Source organism: Peromyscus leucopus, chromosome 3, assembly GCF_004664715.2.
Source record: "Peromyscus leucopus breed LL Stock chromosome 3, UCI_PerLeu_2.1, whole genome shotgun sequence".
Lineage (NCBI taxonomy): Eukaryota > Metazoa > Chordata > Mammalia > Rodentia > Cricetidae > Peromyscus > Peromyscus leucopus.
In genome coordinates, this window is record NC_051065.1 from 2,294,016 (window position 1) to 2,313,573 (window position 19,558).

At 36.8% G+C, this 19,558-nt stretch overlaps 1 protein-coding gene across 8 annotated transcripts in view; it reads left to right on the forward strand.

Moving 5' to 3' along the window:
• Pot1 (protection of telomeres 1) overlaps positions 1-19,558 on the forward strand; it is a 67,059-nt gene that overhangs the window by 18,718 nt on the left and 28,783 nt on the right. For 7 of the 8 annotated variants that reach the window (XM_037203476.1, XM_037203479.1, XM_028872959.2 and 4 more), the window contains 2 exons: positions 15,661-15,791; positions 18,125-18,415. In XM_037203476.1, coding sequence (XP_037059371.1) covers positions 15,661-15,791; positions 18,125-18,415 — 422 coding nt within the window. The remainder of the gene's footprint in view (positions 1-15,660; positions 15,792-18,124; positions 18,416-19,558) is intronic. The other variant, XM_028872965.2, reaches the window with a different exon arrangement.

Genomic DNA, 19,558 nt, shown 5'->3' on the forward strand with positions numbered 1-19,558 from the left:
CTCATACTTTAGACATGTTAAAAATATGAAACAGTGTATAGATAAATAAAAAATATTGTTTGCATACTGCATCCTAGAAACTGGTCATGTTGGGAACACAGAAATGTCCTCATTGGGTTGATGATGCAAAATGCATTAAAAAACATAAATATTTGCATTTTTACAAGTTTTACATTTGTATTATAGAGCAATTAGTTGAGAGTAAGCTCATGAGTGAGCTGAATGTGAGAAATCTCATTTTCATATTTTACTAATGTACAATATGATAGTTTACTCTGTAAACCACAATGAAGCCTGTTGGATCTGGAGATAATTCTGAAGTTGACCAGGCTAAAAGTGTATCATAAAGGAATAATTTTTTAAAAGAGTCCTTATGACATTGTTTGTTTTAAAGATCAATGAAACATTAGGCTGATGAACAGATGAAGTTTGATCTAGATATAAATTTCCTAAGCATTTTCATTTCAACTTGGCCTTCCCTGAGCCCGTATCTTTCCTCCGTCATCATGCCCTTCGGTGCCTTCACATTTGTGGTAATGACCTCTCTCCATCCTTTGCCTGAATATCGTGTCCTAGTGAACCTCTTGCTCGCTGCTTTTCCTTAAGTCTGGCCTGCCATGCTTATCCATCTAACTTGTTAGAAGATCAGATTTTAAAACTTTACATTTGATGTGTTAATTTTTGTCATGGAAAGTTTTTAAATAAAGTGATCAGAAAATACATAATTTTGAGAAGCAATTAAAAATGGCAATGTAAAATTAAAATGTTATTTAAAAACACTGATGACAGTATATAATTAGTTACTAGGTAGTATAATCATGCTTTCTTCTGATCATAGTGTTAAATCATGAATAAAAAGGAATGCCATGGGGAAATACAATTATTTAGTATGTATGCATGTGCCTCATATTTTTATCAGATATGTGTAGCTGAATCCAGAGCCTTAGTAAAAAATTCATAGCTAGTAATGAACCATCTGTTATTATGGAGATAATATGTTTCTGTGTTTCTTCTGAGATAACCAAATTAAAATGAATGCCATCAATTTTATCTGAACAGTCATTGAAACTTTAAAATCTATCTTTCAGACATAGCATGATGTCTTCAGCAAGACAGGCAGTAAGGTTTTAAAACTATCCATCCTGTAGGTTTAGTTACAGTTACATTTATATTCCTGTTGACAGAAGTCATCCTTCAATAAAATTAAGTGCAGCAATGGAAGTCAGGCAAATCTCACTGATGTTTATGTTCAAAAGTGGGTCAACTTAGGAACTATTACTGCAGAAAAGTACTAGAATAAGTGTGTATGTACAGTCCATGGCTGTGTGTGTCACATACAGCAGTGATGACACAGGACAGAGCTATAATGTAACTAACATTTAGATCAGTGGTTCTCAGCCTCTGAGTCACCACCCTTTAGGGGTCAGAAAACCCTTTCACAGGGGTCGAATATCAGATATCCTGCGTATCAGATATTAAATTATGATTCATAACAGTACCAAAATTAGCTATGAAGTAGCAAGGAAATCACTTAATGGTTGGGGTTCACTACAACATGAGAATTGTATTAAAATGTTGCAGCATTAGGGAGGTTTAGAACCACTGATCTAGATGCATATATAACGAGGTAGGGGGGAATTACTTTATGTAGCTCAGATTTTAAATTTATATAATGTTATATATCACTAACCAAAACACCTTGTTAGATTTACTTTTAAAATGTTAAATTTGCCGGGCGGTGGTGGCGCACGCCTTTAATCCCAGCACTTGGGAGGCATAGCCAGGCGGATCTCTGTGAGTTCAAGGCCAGCCTGGGCTACCAAGTGAGGTCCAGGAAAGGCACAAAGCTACACAGAGAAACCCTGTCTCGAAAAACGAAAAAAAAAAAAAAAAAAAAAAGTTAAATTTGTTATAGAGGTGGCAGGTGTGATTTGGCATCTTCGCTACTTGATTAAAAAATTATTTTCTTACATCCTTAATATTGAAAATTACATATGACCTATAGTATGGTATCATTTCTGATCACAGTCTTTATCTGGTCGCAGATGCATTGTTTCTCAAGCTTTATATTAAGACATGGAAGAGGTATAGTTTTTATTCCTTCAGAAGCCCATCAGTTCTGTTAGTAAAAGACATACAGTATTAGAAATACTACCTTCATAATTGTAATCTGATTCCTTTAGAACCCTTGTACATGCGTATGTGCGTTGTTCAAGTGTGTCCCTTCATCTGTGTGTGAGCGCATGAATGTGGAGACCAGTGCACAACTTGTGGCGGTCTTCAGGAGCTGTCTGCCCAGGCTGTTTTGCTTTGTTTTCATTTGAGACACTGTCTCTCATGGACCTGGAACTTATTAAACGAGGGCATCTGACCCCTGCGCCCCAGGCATCTTTGTGTCTCAGTCCCCTCAGCACAGGCATTATAAATGCCACCACACCTAGTTTTTGCTCTGAATGTGCGTTCTGGAAATCAAACTTGAATTCTCATGCTTACTTACCAGACACTTTGCTGACTGAGCTTTCTCCCTAGCCCTCTATTAGGATTCTTTAAGATGTGATTCTATGATTAACATGACTCATGGGTATGTCATATGACCTGTTCAAGATAGGAAGGATTTGGGAGACTCTTAGAGCAGTGATTTCCTCAATAGCTCTATGGTTCTGTTTTTTAATGCAGATATTAAAGTTGAAAGGTTATGCATCCTTATAATGGTGCAGTTCCTATGTGGGAGCTTTCCTTTTCTCAGTGACTAGAATGAACTGCTATGGTGTTGGGCACTTGACTGTCTGACTTTCAGTAATGGAAGCCGTCAAAGCCATAACTGCTCATCACTTATTAAGGATGTGGAATGTTGACCTAACTTTGTCCACGTCAGCTTACATCATTTATAAATATTCCACCTGTTTCTTACCAGGAGAATGGAGGTGTAGTAGGAAAATGTTGACCCTTTGCATTACTTATTTTTATATATGTGGAAGATTCTTGATTAAAGCTTGAGGTTTTCATCTGGATTTTGGTGCATATATGACACTTTGCCTTCTATATTTTCCTTTAGCTAATTATTAGCTTATTAATTTAGAAAATAAACTCTGCTTTATTTTATAGTGAGAATAATTGTATACATCATAAAAGTAGTTTTTATACAATGTTTGTTTTGTTTTGTTGGATTTTTATTTGTTTTTGTCAGAGTCTTATTGTGTTACCCTGGCTGACCTGGAACTAGCTAAATAGACCACTGGTATCAAAAATCACAAAAGTTCACCCGCTTCTACCTCCTTAGGCCCGCACCTCCACCACATTTACCTCAGGAATGCTGGCATTAAAGGTGGGTGGCACCAAGCCCAGCCTTAAAATTCTTTCTAAAAACCTTTGACACATTCTTTTGCTCATTTATATTCAAGGAAAGATGTATGTGTGTGTGCGTGCGTGCGTGCGTGCTCGCATGCGTGCATGTTCCATAATCATAGTCTCTCAGTTTTCAAGATAGACCTAGCTGTCATGAAGTAGCTGATCAGGGCATAGCTGTGTGCTGTAACTAAAGAAACAAACTCAGAGCTCTGGAGGCAGGAAGAAAAGATGAATATTAATGGAGAAAAGGTTTTTAAAATCTATTTGGATTGAACTTTCAGGAATAAGTAAGAACTTGATACATGAGAAAGAATAGGCCAACATTTTAGATTTGGAAATAGCAAAAATTATCAGACTTCTGTAATAAAAAGTGAAATTTTTGATTTCAGAAGTCAACCACTGAAGAAATTGACCTGAATATAATTTTAAACCATGAAATATTAACAATATATCAAAACAGTGTTGTAATAGTATAGTAATTTTTCTTTGAGGATCATTATAAAGACCTAAGGTACTTTTGTGGAATATGTATTTTGAACATGGTAAACTGACCTTTTAGATTGTTTGGGTTGCCTAAGTTATGAGCTGCTATACATGATTGAGGCATCATAGTTGACAGTCTTTCTTTAATGACAGTTTGGTAGTTTTCTATGATACCAGTGAATACTTTCCTATTACTTCTGAGACTGAAGTGCTTTCACAAGAACTATTGTCAGGTGAACAGTTGCCTTGTGTCCATCTTTATTCATTCTGCTACCTCAGCATAATCCTCCTTTGCCCACCCTGTGTCACTACTTAAAAAGATAAGGCAGCTTTTCCTCCTTATTTTTTTGTTTAGCACATCATTATTTCTGGTGGGATCTTATATGTTAGTGGATTATCTCTTCAATTACATATGTTAAAGATGCTTTTTTTAGCTATTGTGTACATTATAGTTTTTTTCTGCTGATAGTGCCCGAGATGATATAGTTAATAGATCTGATCAGCAGTTTTTTGTTGTTTTATTGATGTTGTTTGGTTTTGAAAATTTAATCATTCAAGTTTAAAAAAAATATAGACTTTCCATTAGATTCATACACACACACACACACACACACTGCTTTTATTGCAGTGAATTATATGAGATGAATTAACGTTTTGTTGATAATTGACTTGTTTCAAAATCATTTGTTAGATAATACAATGTTTAGAAGATTTATAAATGGAGATTTGATTAAGAAGGATGATTTATTTTTAATAGGTGAGGGAATACAGTACAGTCTCATTCCTGTGCCCGGCCCTAGCAATCCAGTGAGGCATCTTGTCTTTCTGCAGGTTCTGGACTCTGCATATAGATTCAGTGATAATCTGTGTGACCTTTAGCTCCTGTCTTTGACTTAGGAGAATAACAATTCTGAGGTCAATCCGTATTATAGAATGTATCAGTGTTGTGTGTGTGTATGTAGCAGGATGCATATGCCACAGTACATGTGCAGAAGACAAAGGACAGCTTACTGGAGTTGGTTTCTTTCTACCTTGTGGGTTCTGTGAAACAAACTTATGTCATCAATCCTGGCAGCATAAGCCATCTCACTGTCAGCTCTCTTTTTCTATTTTTTATTTTCGCTGAATACCCACTGTCTGGTTAGTTTAAAAATTATTATTGTTTGCTGCATTCAAGGATATTGTACTTAAAAGAAGCATTACTGGTCTTAGTGTAGTTGTCTACGGGTTTGATAGGCGTGTCATCTGTGCTCTTTGGTTGTCTGTTGAATAGTATAACAGATAATGATATAACTACTCCGTTCATATCCTTTATCTTGAGACAAATTTGTTACTATGTCATAATGCCTAGGACAGTGAGGTATTTATACATCTCTTCTACTTTCCATATCCTCTTGCAGTATAATTAAAACATGAAGGGAGATTATATGACTGCATACCAGAATAATTAAAGAAAATGTTCTTCTTTATACATTGTATAGTAAGTTTCCTGGTAAAGGAGGAAGATTTCCACATATAATGGGTTCTTTAGCCCGTGATTTTCCTTCAAAACTTTTACTTGAATTTTTCCATAGTAAGCTTGTATGTTGATGGCTGAATGCTGCTGAAATATTTATGGCATTAAAAAAAAAACAGTATTATAGATAAAAAGGAAATGAAAGTACATTTGCAGAGGACTATTTCATGGATTATATAATTTATGTATGCATGCTTCTCTGATTAAAGACTTTCTTAAGTAAGCTACCATCTTTCCCTTACAATAAAACTCCAAGGCAATTTACACTTAGTCATGCTGAGGAAATTGGATGAATTGCTCAAGATTGCAGAATAAAAAGCTTAATTCATCATTTGTTATCTTTTCAGATTTATGTCAAGTTATATAAGATATTACCAAAGTGTAAAACTGGTTAAATACCTTCTCATCATTTTGAATCTGAAGTATTCCTGAAGTATTTAAGCATATCCATATGTGTAGTATACCCATGCATACTTGTGCTGTGTACTGCTTAAGTAAAGGAAACTAATGTGAAGTTCTTTCTGCTCTCCTCATCTTTCCCTCTGATGCCAGGTGCCAAGGCAGCAGACTATTAAATTACCTTTAATTCCATGTTTACATTTGAAAAAGATTAAAAAATAACAATAGGACCAATAAATATGTTTATTATTCTAGTTCATTTGTTTTGTTGTTTGGTAAGTCATTTCCTTAGAGCAATTATCAAAGCCTGTGAAGGCAGGCTCCTTGCTGGTCTTATCTAGTACACTTTGTGTTGAGTTGCAAGTGAGATTTTAGATCTTTCTGGCCCTTGATTAACTTTTTGCTCCTCCAGGATTGCCTTATTTTGTGCCGTCGACATTTTAATTTATTTTTTGAATAAGGTTAAATGGTTACTTTCTACCCTCAGTTCTTCTAGAAACTTCCTTTGTATTCATAGTGAATTTTCTTTTCAGTGAGGTTAGCAGCTAACCAAAAGCAGCTAATTGAGATACCAATGAAAACTGAATGACATTCCTTTGTCATCTTTTAGTCTGTGCTTTCACAGTTCTGTGCCAGTTCTCTATGTCTTGGTAGAATATTTTTAGTAGTAGATTTATCTTCATAAGATAGTGTCTTAGTTTGAGTTTCTATTGCTGGGACAAAACACCATGACCAAGGAACCTGGGGAGGAAAGGGTTTATTTAACTTATAGTTCCATAGCACTGTTCATCATCAAAGGCAGTCAGGACAGGAACTCAAACAGGGCAGGAAACTGGAGGCAGGAGCTGATGTAGCAGGGCCATGGAGGAGTGCTGCTTACTGGCTTGCTCAGCTTGCTTTCTTATAGAACCCAGGGCTACCAACCCAGGGATGCAACCACCCACAATGAGCTAATTAAGAAATGCCTTGCAGGCTTTCATAGAGCCTAATCTTATGGAGGCATTTTCCTTTTGTCACATGATTTTTTTTTTATCTTTTATTGATTCTTCGTGGATTTCACATCATGCATGCCCATCACACTTATCTCCCTACCTCCTTGCATCTGCCCTCTGCCCTTGCAACCTCCCCCTGAAAACAAAATTTAAAAGAAATATCACACCAAAAAAAGAGAGAAGAATCACATTGTAAATGCTGTAGTGTGGCCCATTGAGTCATACGGTTTAACCTTTAGTCCATTAATCTTGACTTGCAAGTGTTCATTGCCATGAGTCATTGGTTTGGCTGGAGGTATCTCGCTTCTGCCACACTATCACTAATGGGCTCTCTGGGGCTTCTCTTGGATGTCCTGTGTCATGAAGATCCTGCAGCTTTAGATCTGTGGATTCTTCTCCTTCACATGCTCCAACAGTTCATAATTCATAGATGAGGTGGATGTTGGGGTGGGCTAACTCATAGCCCTGGTTCTGAGCCTGGGTGTAGGTCGAGTTTCTCTGTCTCAGTCAGCTCTATACTGCCAGCCAGCTTCCAAATAACCATATAGTGTCTTACTGTTAATTTATAAATGATTGACCAGTAGCTTAGGCTTATTACTAACTAGCTCTTACAACTTAAATTAACCCATATTTCTCATCTACGCTCTACCACATGGCAGTACCTTTTTTTCAGCATGATATGTTCATCTCCTGCTTCCTTTGTGTCTGGCTGGCAACTCTCATAACCTGCCTTTCCCAGCCTCTTCTCAGTTTGGCTTTTCATGTTAAACCTATTCCTGCCTAGCTATTGGCCACTCAGCTCTTCTATTAAGCCAATCAGAAGGCATCTTGGCAAAGACACATCTTCATAGTGTACAAAAAGATTATTCCGTAACACCTGGGTAATAGCTGGGTTGGTCAGCCCACCAGCTTTATTTCATCACCAATAGCTGGAGGAGCTCTCCAGCACTGCTTTGACTAGCTCACCCAATCCAGCCTACAGGAAGGAACAGGATCAGTTCTCCTCTCAGATCTTCACAGCTGGTTGTGGTGGAGGCATTTTCTGAATTGAGGTTCCCTTCTCTCATATGACTTTAGCTTGTATCAAGTTGACATAAAACTATCTAGCACAGACTGATTATCAGATCATATGTAGGTTTACATGAAAAGTGCATCATGAGAAGCAGTAGTTGCTGTTTTGGCTGCCACTCCTTGCCGGCACTTAGGTAATACATTTTAATTATTATTTTTCATTTTATGTGTACAGGTGCTTTGCCTGCATATATATTTGTGTACTAATTGTCTGCCTGGTGGCCACTGAGGCCAAAAGAGGCTGTCAGATCCCCTGGAGTTGGAGTTACAGATGATTGTTAGCCTTTATGTGTGGGTGCTGGGAACCAAACCCAAAGCAGTGAGCTATCTCTTCAGCTCCCTTTTAAACGTTTTATTATTACTTTCTATCACTTATATATTGTGGATATGTTCATGTGGGTGCCATTGTCCCCAAAGGCCACAGGTGTCAGATCTGGAGTTATAGGCCACTGTGAGTCATGACTTGGGTGCCAGGAATTGAACTGTGGTACTCTGGAGGAAGAGTATGCTGTCTTACTACTGAGCCATCTTTCCATCACCAGTAATGTAGCACTTAAGTATGTCAGCTACATGTAGTACTTATTTACTTGTCACAACAATCCTTTGATTTGAATACCTTTTTTCTGTTTGTTTTTCTTCAAGACAGGGTCTCACTATGCGGCTCTGGCCATCTTAGTATGTAGATCAGGCTGGTCCTGAACTCACAGAGTTCTTTTTACCCCTGCCTCCTGAGGGTTGAAGTTAAAGATGTGCACATTATGCCTGCCTCTTTGGATACCTTTATTACCCTATTTTTCCATATAAGAAAATTGAGGCAAAGCAACAATAAGTGTTTTTCAATGTCTTCCCTAGGCATCAAAGAGGGAGAAATTTTACAACTGCCTTATGCTTGTTGTAGGTAAAAAACATGAGTTAATTTTATAAATTTTATGAACTGTGAAGACTTAATGTTAAATCTAATAGCCTATCTGTGTTTTCTCGCCAAAATGTATCTGCTTCCTGAACTTTTTTATATTTCTCAGGGATCTTCTGTATGCAGTCACCACCCTGAAAAATATTCACTGCATTCTCTTAGACCATAAGTACATCATGTATGCATGTGTAGCTTATTTTAGTAGCACATCAGGCATCTTCACACAACTAAGGTATTCAAACCAGAAACTTCTTTACCATCCTCTCATCTGTAAAAACCTGGTAATGAGTACTTTGTCATCCTTAACTCTCAAATCTAGGAATTGATCAGTTGATGAGTGTTTCTGTTCTTCTGTGTAGAAGAATTGGACTTGTAAGCTTCCTCTTTTCATAAGTCACATAGCTTAATTAACACTGTGTAAGCTGCTGAGTGTGAAAGCAGTCTTTTTAACAACTAAGCTGAATGCTTTGCAGAGGTAATAAGCAAGCAGCAGGCCATGTCTTTCCTGCAGACCCCCGTGCTAGCACCTTCTTCCTCTTGACACTCATCGCGTCTGTCAAGTCCTGGAGAACTAGCCTTGTGCTTAGTAACCTACATCTTCTTTGTATTTCCTGTAGAATTTTACTTTTCTTTCAGATGCCTCGTGAGACACCCCTTTGTTGATTCTTACCCTTTTTTATATTAGCTTTTGAATCATTGCTATTGCAGTGTTTAGTAACAGTTTCAGAAGAATAAATTGAGTTTGTGATGATATTCTTTATTCTAAATTTATAGGTGAAACTTCATATTCTTCTGCAGTGAATTTACTGTATTTCCTATTTCCTGTCAGATTCATGAAATAGTAAATACTATAACACCATTGAGATACAGCATAATTTATCTAGCTGAAAAAGGTTTGAAGCCTCCCTCACAGTTTTAAATTTTCTTTCTGTAGGAGTTATTATGTTCTTAAAAGCATGCTCCATGGATACATGAACTGAATAGGCTAAGTGCCTCTCAGCTTTATCACCTACAGGGTACTATGGCTTGAACACCTTACCTAGCCTGCATGAGTTTTCCTTGTTTCAAAATTAGAAGCAATGCTCTCTGTTGCATGCAGTTATATAGGAATTCAAGAGATTCTATGATTATATATGTATCTGTATATTGCTTAGCCTGCTGTCTTGTACATAATGAGCCCTTGATAATGTTAACCACTAAGTAATATAGGTTTTGCTCAGGTGGAGCTCTAGTTATAAGATGAATTGCTTAACATAAATAATGTTTTCATACCTGAGAAGTAGCAAATACTCAATTTCTGTACTTTGGAATATTATCAACTGTATTTTATATTTTACTAGTTTTTATTTTTTTCTCTAAATCTATTTACTAGTGTCTAGTTTGCTCTGATAATTATTTTGCTCTGAACAAACTAGATTCAGTGGTCAAAAATCTAACCCAGTGGCTTTCTGCTCTCTGATTCTCGAACCTCAATTGGTCTCAAGTTTGTAAACAAGCAACCTTGTTTTTGTCACTTCTCTATAACTATGAGTGCTTAATTAATTCCTGTTTTAGGTTCTGTCCATGTGTGCCAAACTCAAATGTCAGCTCCCATTTATTTAGGAAAATGTCACACACATCATTAGTTTTGTCTTTCGCCGTGATGAGTCATTGCCTGTGCACAGAGTATAAATGCTGCCCAGGGTTGAGTACTGATGTAAAGTAGCCCTGCAGTGAGCACTGGAACCCACATGGTTATTCCACAAAAAGAAACCAGCATGGGAAAAGTTTAAACTTTGGGGATAAGGCACCATTCAGTCCTTATTTAGTATTCTCATTAAATGATGAGTGAAAAGTACTAGTTAGGTTCACTTAAATACTATTTTTAGAAAGTTGACTGGAACATTGTGAAGCAAAGCTATGTAATTATCACTGTTAAAATATTAAATACTGACCACCATAATGGAATTTTACACAGTGAAGAAGAATGGAGAACATTCCTAGAGAAATTTAAATTTCAGATAGACTTACATAAACTATGCAAGGAAAGATGTTCTGTAAATGTTTAAGGCTGCATAGAGTGCATTGTACTCCTATCATGATTTCAAAATTAAGAAAATTTTTCTTGGCCTGTGAGTTATTAGTTATAAATATGTATGTACAGAGATAGAGGTAGGTTTTCATGTTTTGCTTTCAAGGGAGCTCTTGTTTCATGAAAAGAATTTTTTCTTCCTTCCTATGTATAATAACAAAATGTCCGTATAGTATGCACATGGAATGCCTTTTTCTTCACACTGTGACTAGAAGTCATAGGTAGTTGTAGTTATAAAAGAGAAACTACACACCATGTGAAAGTTGGGAATAAGGACTTAGCATGCTGGTGGAGAAGATATACAGCACATGCTGTACTCTACGCAGATATTGTCATTTAGGTGAAGCACACACATGGAGAGATTTCAGGCCTCTGGCCAAGTCTTTTGCTGCTATAGAGTTTCTCTCTGACGTAAGCCTGTCCCAGCTTATGTAGCCATCTGTTTATAGGACTTGGGGCACACAGATAAAGTTTCCCTGTCGCTTAGACAATCCCCAATACTCAGTCCTGTACCAGACCTCCTATAGCAGCCTGTCTTCCCTGTCTTCCTCCATTCCCTGTGGACTCCACAGATTCCTTTGCAGACCCAGATATCCTCCCTCCTGTGGACCCCTTCAGGGCCCCTCTTCTATCCCATCTCCACCCCTAGGTGTCAGCTCCCAATACCTAGAAAGAAGTTTGGCTAAGACCCCCCAGTGGCCACACCTTTTAAGGATTCAGCACTCCATACCATGCAATCCACTGCCAGTACATTCTTCTAAGATGTAGAGAGGACAACAAAAACCAAGGAATGGAAAATCCACTCAACAAAGACCAGACCAGAGAATCAGTACGTAGAATTAGAATTATCTCAGATGATTCTAACCATACCGTATACTTAGACACCAGTATAAAATACAGGACAGTATGTCTCCCCTAAAATTCAGCAGCCCTCCTACAGTATACCCTATGTTTTGTAACATAGCTAAAACAAAAGATGAGTGCTTCAAAATAGCATTTAAGTTTATGTTCAAGAACCTTAAAGAGGGTATGAATAAATTCATTAATTCAGTAATGTAATCTTTGAATCTTTGAAGACACAAACCAATATTGGAATGAAATGAAGAAAACAGTTCAAGACATGAAAATGGAAATTGAATTATTAACAAAAACCTGGAAATGAATAATTTAGGGTGCCAAATAAAACCTTAGAGGCAAGCTTCATCAACAGAATACAAAAGATGAAAGAGAGAATCTTAGGCATTGAAGTTAAAAGAAATGGATCCCTTGGTCAAAGAAAAATGTTAAATCTAAAAATATATTAGAAGTTGTAAGGGAGTAACATAGAAAGACAGACCTATTAGATTAACACTTAGCTTTTCAATGGAGACTCTAAAAGCCAGAAGGGCCTGGATAGATGTTCCACAAACTAAGAGACTATAGATGCCAGCCCAGACTTCTATTCCCAGCAAACACTAAATGGAGAAAGACATTACACAGTTAACACAAAAATTAAGCATTAATTTGGATCTACAAATCCAGCTATACAGAAGACACTAGAAGGAAAACTTCAACCTGAAGAAGTTAACCACATCCAAGAAAACAAGAAATAAGTAATTTCAGACCAGTGAATGGAGGTAAAGGGAGGTTGAATTACATCACAACAGCAAAATAACAGGAATCAACAAATACTGCTCATTGATAACTCTCAACATCAGTGGTCTCACTTCCACAATAAAAAGGCATGGAATAGCAGATAAGATTAGAAAACAGGATCCATCTTGCTGCTACATGTAAGAAATACCTTAACATCAAGGATATACATCATTCTAGAGGTAGCTGAGGTTCTACATCCAGATTGGCAGGCAGCCGGAAGAGAGAGCTACTTAGCAAAGCCCAACTCTGTGACACTCTTCCTTTACAAGCCCACACCTCCTAATCTCTCAAGTACTACCAGTCCCTAATGACCAAGCATTCAAATATCTGAGCATATGGAGGCCATTCCTGTTCAAACCACCATAGTACATATAGGAAGAGACACAGTCAAAATGTCTTTATTCGGACATGATATGATTATAAAGGTAAGTAACCCTAAAAATTCCACCAGGAAACTGTTAGAGCTAATAAACACATTCAGCAAAATGGCATAAAAGTCAGGAGCCTTCTTATACGCAATTGACAAATTGAGAAGAAAGGAAAAAATCAGGGCAACAATACCTTTCAATTTATCCTTAATAAACAAAAATAAAGAAAAGAAATCTTTATGTAATTAATCAAGCAAGTCAAAGACAATGAAGAAAGAAATTGAAGATGTCAGAAGATAGAAAGATCTCTTGATGCTTATGGATTGGTAGGATTATAATAGTAAATATGGCTATCCCACCAAGAAATCTACAGATTTAATGCAATTCCCATCAAAGTTCCAGCACAATTCACATCATTTGAAAGGTAAATTTTCCCCTTCATAATGGAAACACAAAAGACCTAGGATAACTAAAACAATTCTGGACAATAAAAAAATTACTAGAGGTATCACCATCCCCGATTTCAAGTTGTGCTATGGAGTTACAGTAATAAAAATCAGAGAAACAACAACAACAAAACCCAGCATTATATGAAAACAAAGTGTTGATGGATGGACTCAGATGAAGACCCAGAGATAAACCCAAACACATGTGGACACCTGATTTTTGATAAGCTAGACATACACACTGGATAAAAAGATAAGATCTTCAACAAATGATACTGGTCAAATTGGATACCTGCATGTAGAAGAATGGAAACAGATCCATATTCTTCACCCTGTTAAAAACTCAAGTCCCAGTAAATCAAAGTCCTAAACCTAAATCCAGGTACACTGAATTTGATAGAAGGGAAAGAAGGAAATAATCTTGTACTGATTGGCACAGGCAAAGACTCTGAATAGAACGCTGATAGCACATGTACTAAGAACAACAGGTAATAAATGTGACGTCATGAAACTGAAGAGCTGTCAGTGTCAAAGAACACTGTCATTTAGACAAATCAACAGGTTACAGTATAAGAAAAAATGTTTACTAATTATACATCTAATGGAGGACTATCTTATATCTAAAATATATAAAGAATTGTAAAACCTTAACATCAAGAAAACAACCAAATTTAAAAATAGAGTACAGACCTCAACAGAAATTCCAAAAGAATACAAATGGCTAAGAAACACTTAACAAAACGTTAACATCCATAGTCATCAGAAAAATGCAAATCAAAACCACCTTGCAATTTTATCTTACACCAGTCAGAATGGTCAAGGTAAAACAATTGAACAAAATCATCAGCTCATGCTGATGAGGATATGGAGTAAGGGGAATACTCATCCAATACTTGTGAGAGTGCAAACATGATGCAACCACTGTGGGAATCAATATGGTGATTCATCATGAAACTGGATATAGATCTGCTGGAAGATCCAGATATACCACTCTTCAGTGTATACCCAGAGGACTCTACATTATGCTACAGAGAAACTTGGCCATCCATGTTCATTGCTGCTCTCTTCATAATAGCCAGAAATTGGAGATAGGCCACATGCTTATAAATGGATAATAAAAATATGGTACATTTATACAATGGTACATTGCTCAGCTGTCAAATAAAACGATGAAATTCACAGGAAAATGGATGGAGTGAGAAAAAATCATCTCAGTGGCTTAACCCAGACTCCCAAAGACAAATATGGCATATTTTCCCTTAAAGTGGCTATTAGTCATTAAGCCTTTGACAAGCAAGCTACAATCCAAATAACCACAGAGGTTAGATATAGAGCAAGGTACTAGAGGTGAGGATTTGATCTCCCTAGGAAGTGAACTAGAATAGATAGTTATGGATAAACAAGGTGGGATAAAAACTGGCTGGGGTTGATGTGAATAGGGCTAAGGGGCTGAATACTGGAAGAGACAACTAAAACTAAGGGCTATTTGAGGGGGTGTATTGAAACTTCATACAATAGAAGCATGTATAAATATATGAAGGTGATCTAAATGGAGTTACCAAATGTCTTAGTTATGGTTTTATTGCTATGAAGAGACACAAAGACCACAACTCTTATAAAGGAAAACCTTTCATTGGGGCTGGCTTACAAATGAGAGGTTTAGTCCATTATCATCATGATGAGAAGCAAGGCGGCATGCAGGCAGACAATGGGCTGGAGAGATAGTGGAGAGTTTTTAGTGTGACAGTTTCTTGTCTACAGTTTTAAATATCAACAATATTAAAGTTGTGTTTTTATGTAAGCACCAATATTACTAATATTTCCAAATTAAAATGCCATTATTCATCTTGACCCATTTATTGGTATATAATTTTATATATAATTTTATACAAATTGTGTATTTGTATTATATGTTTACTTTGACAGGCTGGGTTTGTAAACTGTCTGATCATGCATTTGTACAGTACAGATCTGACTTTTCATATTTTCTGCATTTATATTTTTGGTTTCTCTCTGTCTCATAACACTGAGGATTAAACCCAGGGCCTTGCTCATGTTAGGCAAACCAAGGTTTTATTTCCAACTATATTTGTTTTACAAATCTCACATTATCTGAGTATATTCATCTCTTTCATGAACTTTGAAACACAAAAGTTATTTCTTCTCCAAAAATGATGTAGACTCTTCTATTTTGTTTCCCTGTATGTCTTTAAGGTTAATTTTTGTGGAACACATCTTTAGATTAATTTGGCAGTAGTATAGAAAGCCAAAAACATGCCTGTATCTATTTTTTTTCCTTAGAAAACTTAATAATATAGAAGAGTAAAATTTGTTTGGTATTTTTAAATAAGCATATTCTTATTTTAGCAAATGGTTTAAAATACTTTAATTTTTTGTTAAATATTTTTTGTTTCCCAGATTATTGCTCAGTAGTAACAATTGTGGACCAGACAGATGTGAAGTTAACATGCATGCTCTTTAGTGGAAACTATGAAGCCCTTCCAATCATTTATAAAGTTGGAGACATTGTTCGCTTTCACAGGCTGAAGGTATAATTCATACTTTCTACAATCTGCATTTATTAGACAAGAAGTCTGTATTGTTCACTAATCGTAGTTAGTATTAATTGTATGGCTGCCTTGTCAAAAAAGTGACATTAAGCATTTTAAGAGATAAGAAATATAAATAGTATCAGGCTTCAATTAGTAACTAGACCCCTCTTCATTTAAATAAATTTCCTTTCCTCTTTTCCCTAGATGAACATTGGAAGCCTTGATTCCAACTGGTTTCAGTTTGCCCTGTCTCTTCCAAATATTGTTGATATTGTCAAGTTTGCATATAGCATTTGGAAGGGATAGGATACATCCTTGTAACTTCTTTTTAATTAATTTTATTTAAGACTGGGTTCTTACTGTGTTGTGTAGCTGAAGTTTTTCTGTGTCCCGCCTGGTCCACGGTCATGACAAGTCTTTCCCACTTGCTCCCCCAAGTAAACACACAGAGGCTTATATTAATTAAAACTGCTCAGTCATTAGCTCAGGCCTACCACTGAATAGCTCTTACACTTAAACTCAGCCCTTTTCTGTTAATCTATATGTCATTGCATTTTCCGTGGCTTTACCTGTGTGCCTTTACATGCTGCTCCCTGAACGGCAGGCTGGCATCTCCTGACTCAGCCTTCTTTTCTCCAGAATTCTCCTTGTCTGTTTATCCTGCCTATACTTCCTGCCTGGCTACTGTTCAATCAGCATTTTATTTATTAACTAATCAGAACAGCACATTCACAGCATACAGAGCAATATCAACCATCATTGTTGCTCTGACTAGCTTCAGACTACAAAAGAAATGAGTTATTAGTCCTGGTAAAGGGAAGACTGAAACTTATCTCAGCTAAAATAACTTCACCAATATCTGAACGTTTAAAAGCCCACTCCATGAGATGGATCCCATCCCTGAGACTGGATAGACTAGGCTCCGAAGAGAAAGCCAAATATTAATGTTCTGCTATACGCATAGATTTTGCTCAGCCGTCATCTGAATGTCTTTCTCAGTCATCATCAGAGAAGCTTTCTCTTGCAGTAGATGGAAACAAATACAGATACCCACAGCTGGACAGTGTGTGAAGAGTGAGAGACCTTGTAACACTCAGTCCTAAATGGGATATCTCCATCAAATCCCTCACTCAGGACTCAGGGAACTCTGGAAGAGTAAGGTGGAAGGACATACACAGCCATAACAATAATGATGTATAGAGAGTGAATGTGTACTCTGACTACCAGAAAAATACACGCTAAATAAATATCAAGAATCAAGTATGTACAACCTACAAAATGCACTTTAAATGTGAAAACAAAAGCAAATTGGAAAACTATAAGACAGAAATTTTATAAGGCAACCAGAAAACGAGACAATTATTTTACTATCAGACTTAAAGTATTACTAGAGATTTTAAAGGGGAGGAGCATTTCATATGAACAAATCAGTTCATGAAGACAATATTAAGACTAGATATTTGATAGGTGTACATTTGTAGATGAGCCCACAGCCTTACACAGTGAAAGTCCTCATAGCGTGGTTCAACACACTCGGTCATAAAGATGCCTTAACCTCCAGTGTATTCATTACTTTACACATTCATGTGTTCAGGGTTTGACTAAGTCACATAGATAAATGTCACATAATTTTCCCCCTTGTGAAAATGATGAGTAATGAAAACTCATAAATATAGAAATGCAAGTTTGAAAGAAGTTGGATACTATTACTTTTTCAAAGTATAAATTTCTTTTAGTGTTTTAAAATTTATATAATATGTATCTTACCATAGCATCAGTTGAATTGATTGCATTGTTTATAAGCTACTTTGATAATAAATACTAAAGAATTACTCTGTTATTTATACCAGAAAAATTTTGTCATTTCCAGTTCCTTTGGTTCCTCAATTTTTTATCCTTAAGTGTCTCAGTCACAGTTCTATTCTTGTGAAGAGACACAATGATCAATGCAACTTTTATAAGAAAAAGCATTTGATTAGGGGCTGGCTTTCAGTTTCAGAGGTTTAGTCTATTTTCATGATGGTAGGAGCTTAACGGCAAGCATAGCAAGCATGGTGCTGGAGAAGTAACTGAGAGTTCTACATTCTGATCCACAGGCAGAGAGAGAGAGAGAGAGACACTGGGCCTGGCATGGCATTTTGAAACCTCAGAGCCCACCCCCAGTGACATACTTCCTCCAACAAGGCCACACCTCCTAGTCCTTATAATCCTATCAGAGTTCTACTCCCTGGTTACTAAGCATTCAAATGTATGAGCCTGTGGGGCCATTCTTACTCAGACTACCACAGTAAGCTGTTTTCTTTGTTTTCTACTTTACCTTACTTTCTTAGATCCAAGTCTATAAAAATGAGCTTCAGGGAATCAACAGCTCTGGTTTTGCATCTCTGACATTTGAAGGAACTTTAGGGACTCCTGTCACAGCACGTACTTCAAGCAAACAGTTCAACTTCACTGCTGAGGACCAAAAAATGGTAGAAGCCTTGCGGGTTTGGGCATCCACACACATCTCCGCTTCTTCAGCTCTGGTGCAGCTGTGTGATGTTCAACCCATGCAGTATTATGACCTGACTTGTCAGCTCCTGGGCAAAGCAGAAGTGGATGGAACAGCCTTTCTTCTAAAGGTATAATGTAAATATTTGAAATCATGATTTAGTGCCATATAACTGTCAATGAGGAGCCTGCAGCAGTCTGCTGCAGTGTTTGTAGAGTCCATTTGATAGAGTTACATTTCACATACTGTTCTTGAAACGCCCCACCCCCCTTTACTTACTCCCACTCCTGCATATGTCTGTGCTTTGCCTCCAGAGAAAAACAGTATTTACCAGGTATGAATTTCAGAAACTGTAACATTCATTTATTTTAATAACATTCAGAATTCTGTCTTTAGTGACACTTCTGTGTGAATATTTGTGCTGCTTTGTGAAAGTCAGTTACGTTGTCACCCTTTCACTTTCTGGGTCTATTGCTATGAAGTTCTGTCCCCATGTCTTTCACTGTCTGGCTCATGAGAGTAGGCGTAAGTAACTTTGAAATGTTTGTTGTTATTTTTGTTTTGTTTTTAAGTCACCTAGAAAAAAATATAGTCACATAAACACCATGCAATCGTCATTTACTCCTACCCCACGAATAACCTGGGGAAGGTAGTTATTTAATCATTTTCCTTGCTTTACCATGTTATAGAGGATTTTTTAGCAGTACTGCTTTAGCAAGGATCCTGTGCTTAAGTCTCTCTTGTCTATTTGGAATAATCAGACAAGAAATGGAATGCCATGGTACTTAGATAAGACAGGGCTTAGCATTACTCTTACTGCTGGCACATTTTAAAGGAACACTGAAAAATAGAAATCACTGGATAAAATACCAAGGTTTTGGAGTTGAAAGTAGCAACTTTATGTCAACATAGAGCTTAGAAAGTAAATATTTATTTTAAGAAAAGTTAATTAAGTCAAGTAAAGCCAAGCTAAACCAAAGAAATATAAAATCATTGAGGGTTAGACAAAATCTTAGATAAGTAACTTATGTTCCCTGGCCAATGTGACATCCTTAGCACATGACTACTTGTTAACTTTTGAACATCACCAGGAACAAAGATGCTGGCTCTTTGCAGATAGCGTCTGCTAACTGTTATGATGCTAGAAAAAACTGCAGTTCTGAGATAAAGCCTGCTGCCCTGTAGCTGATAGAGTCGAACTACTTTCTCTCTCTGAAGAACCCATGTAGGCCTGTAGCCTAGTTTACTAGATACCCCGTTTCCAGATAAGTCA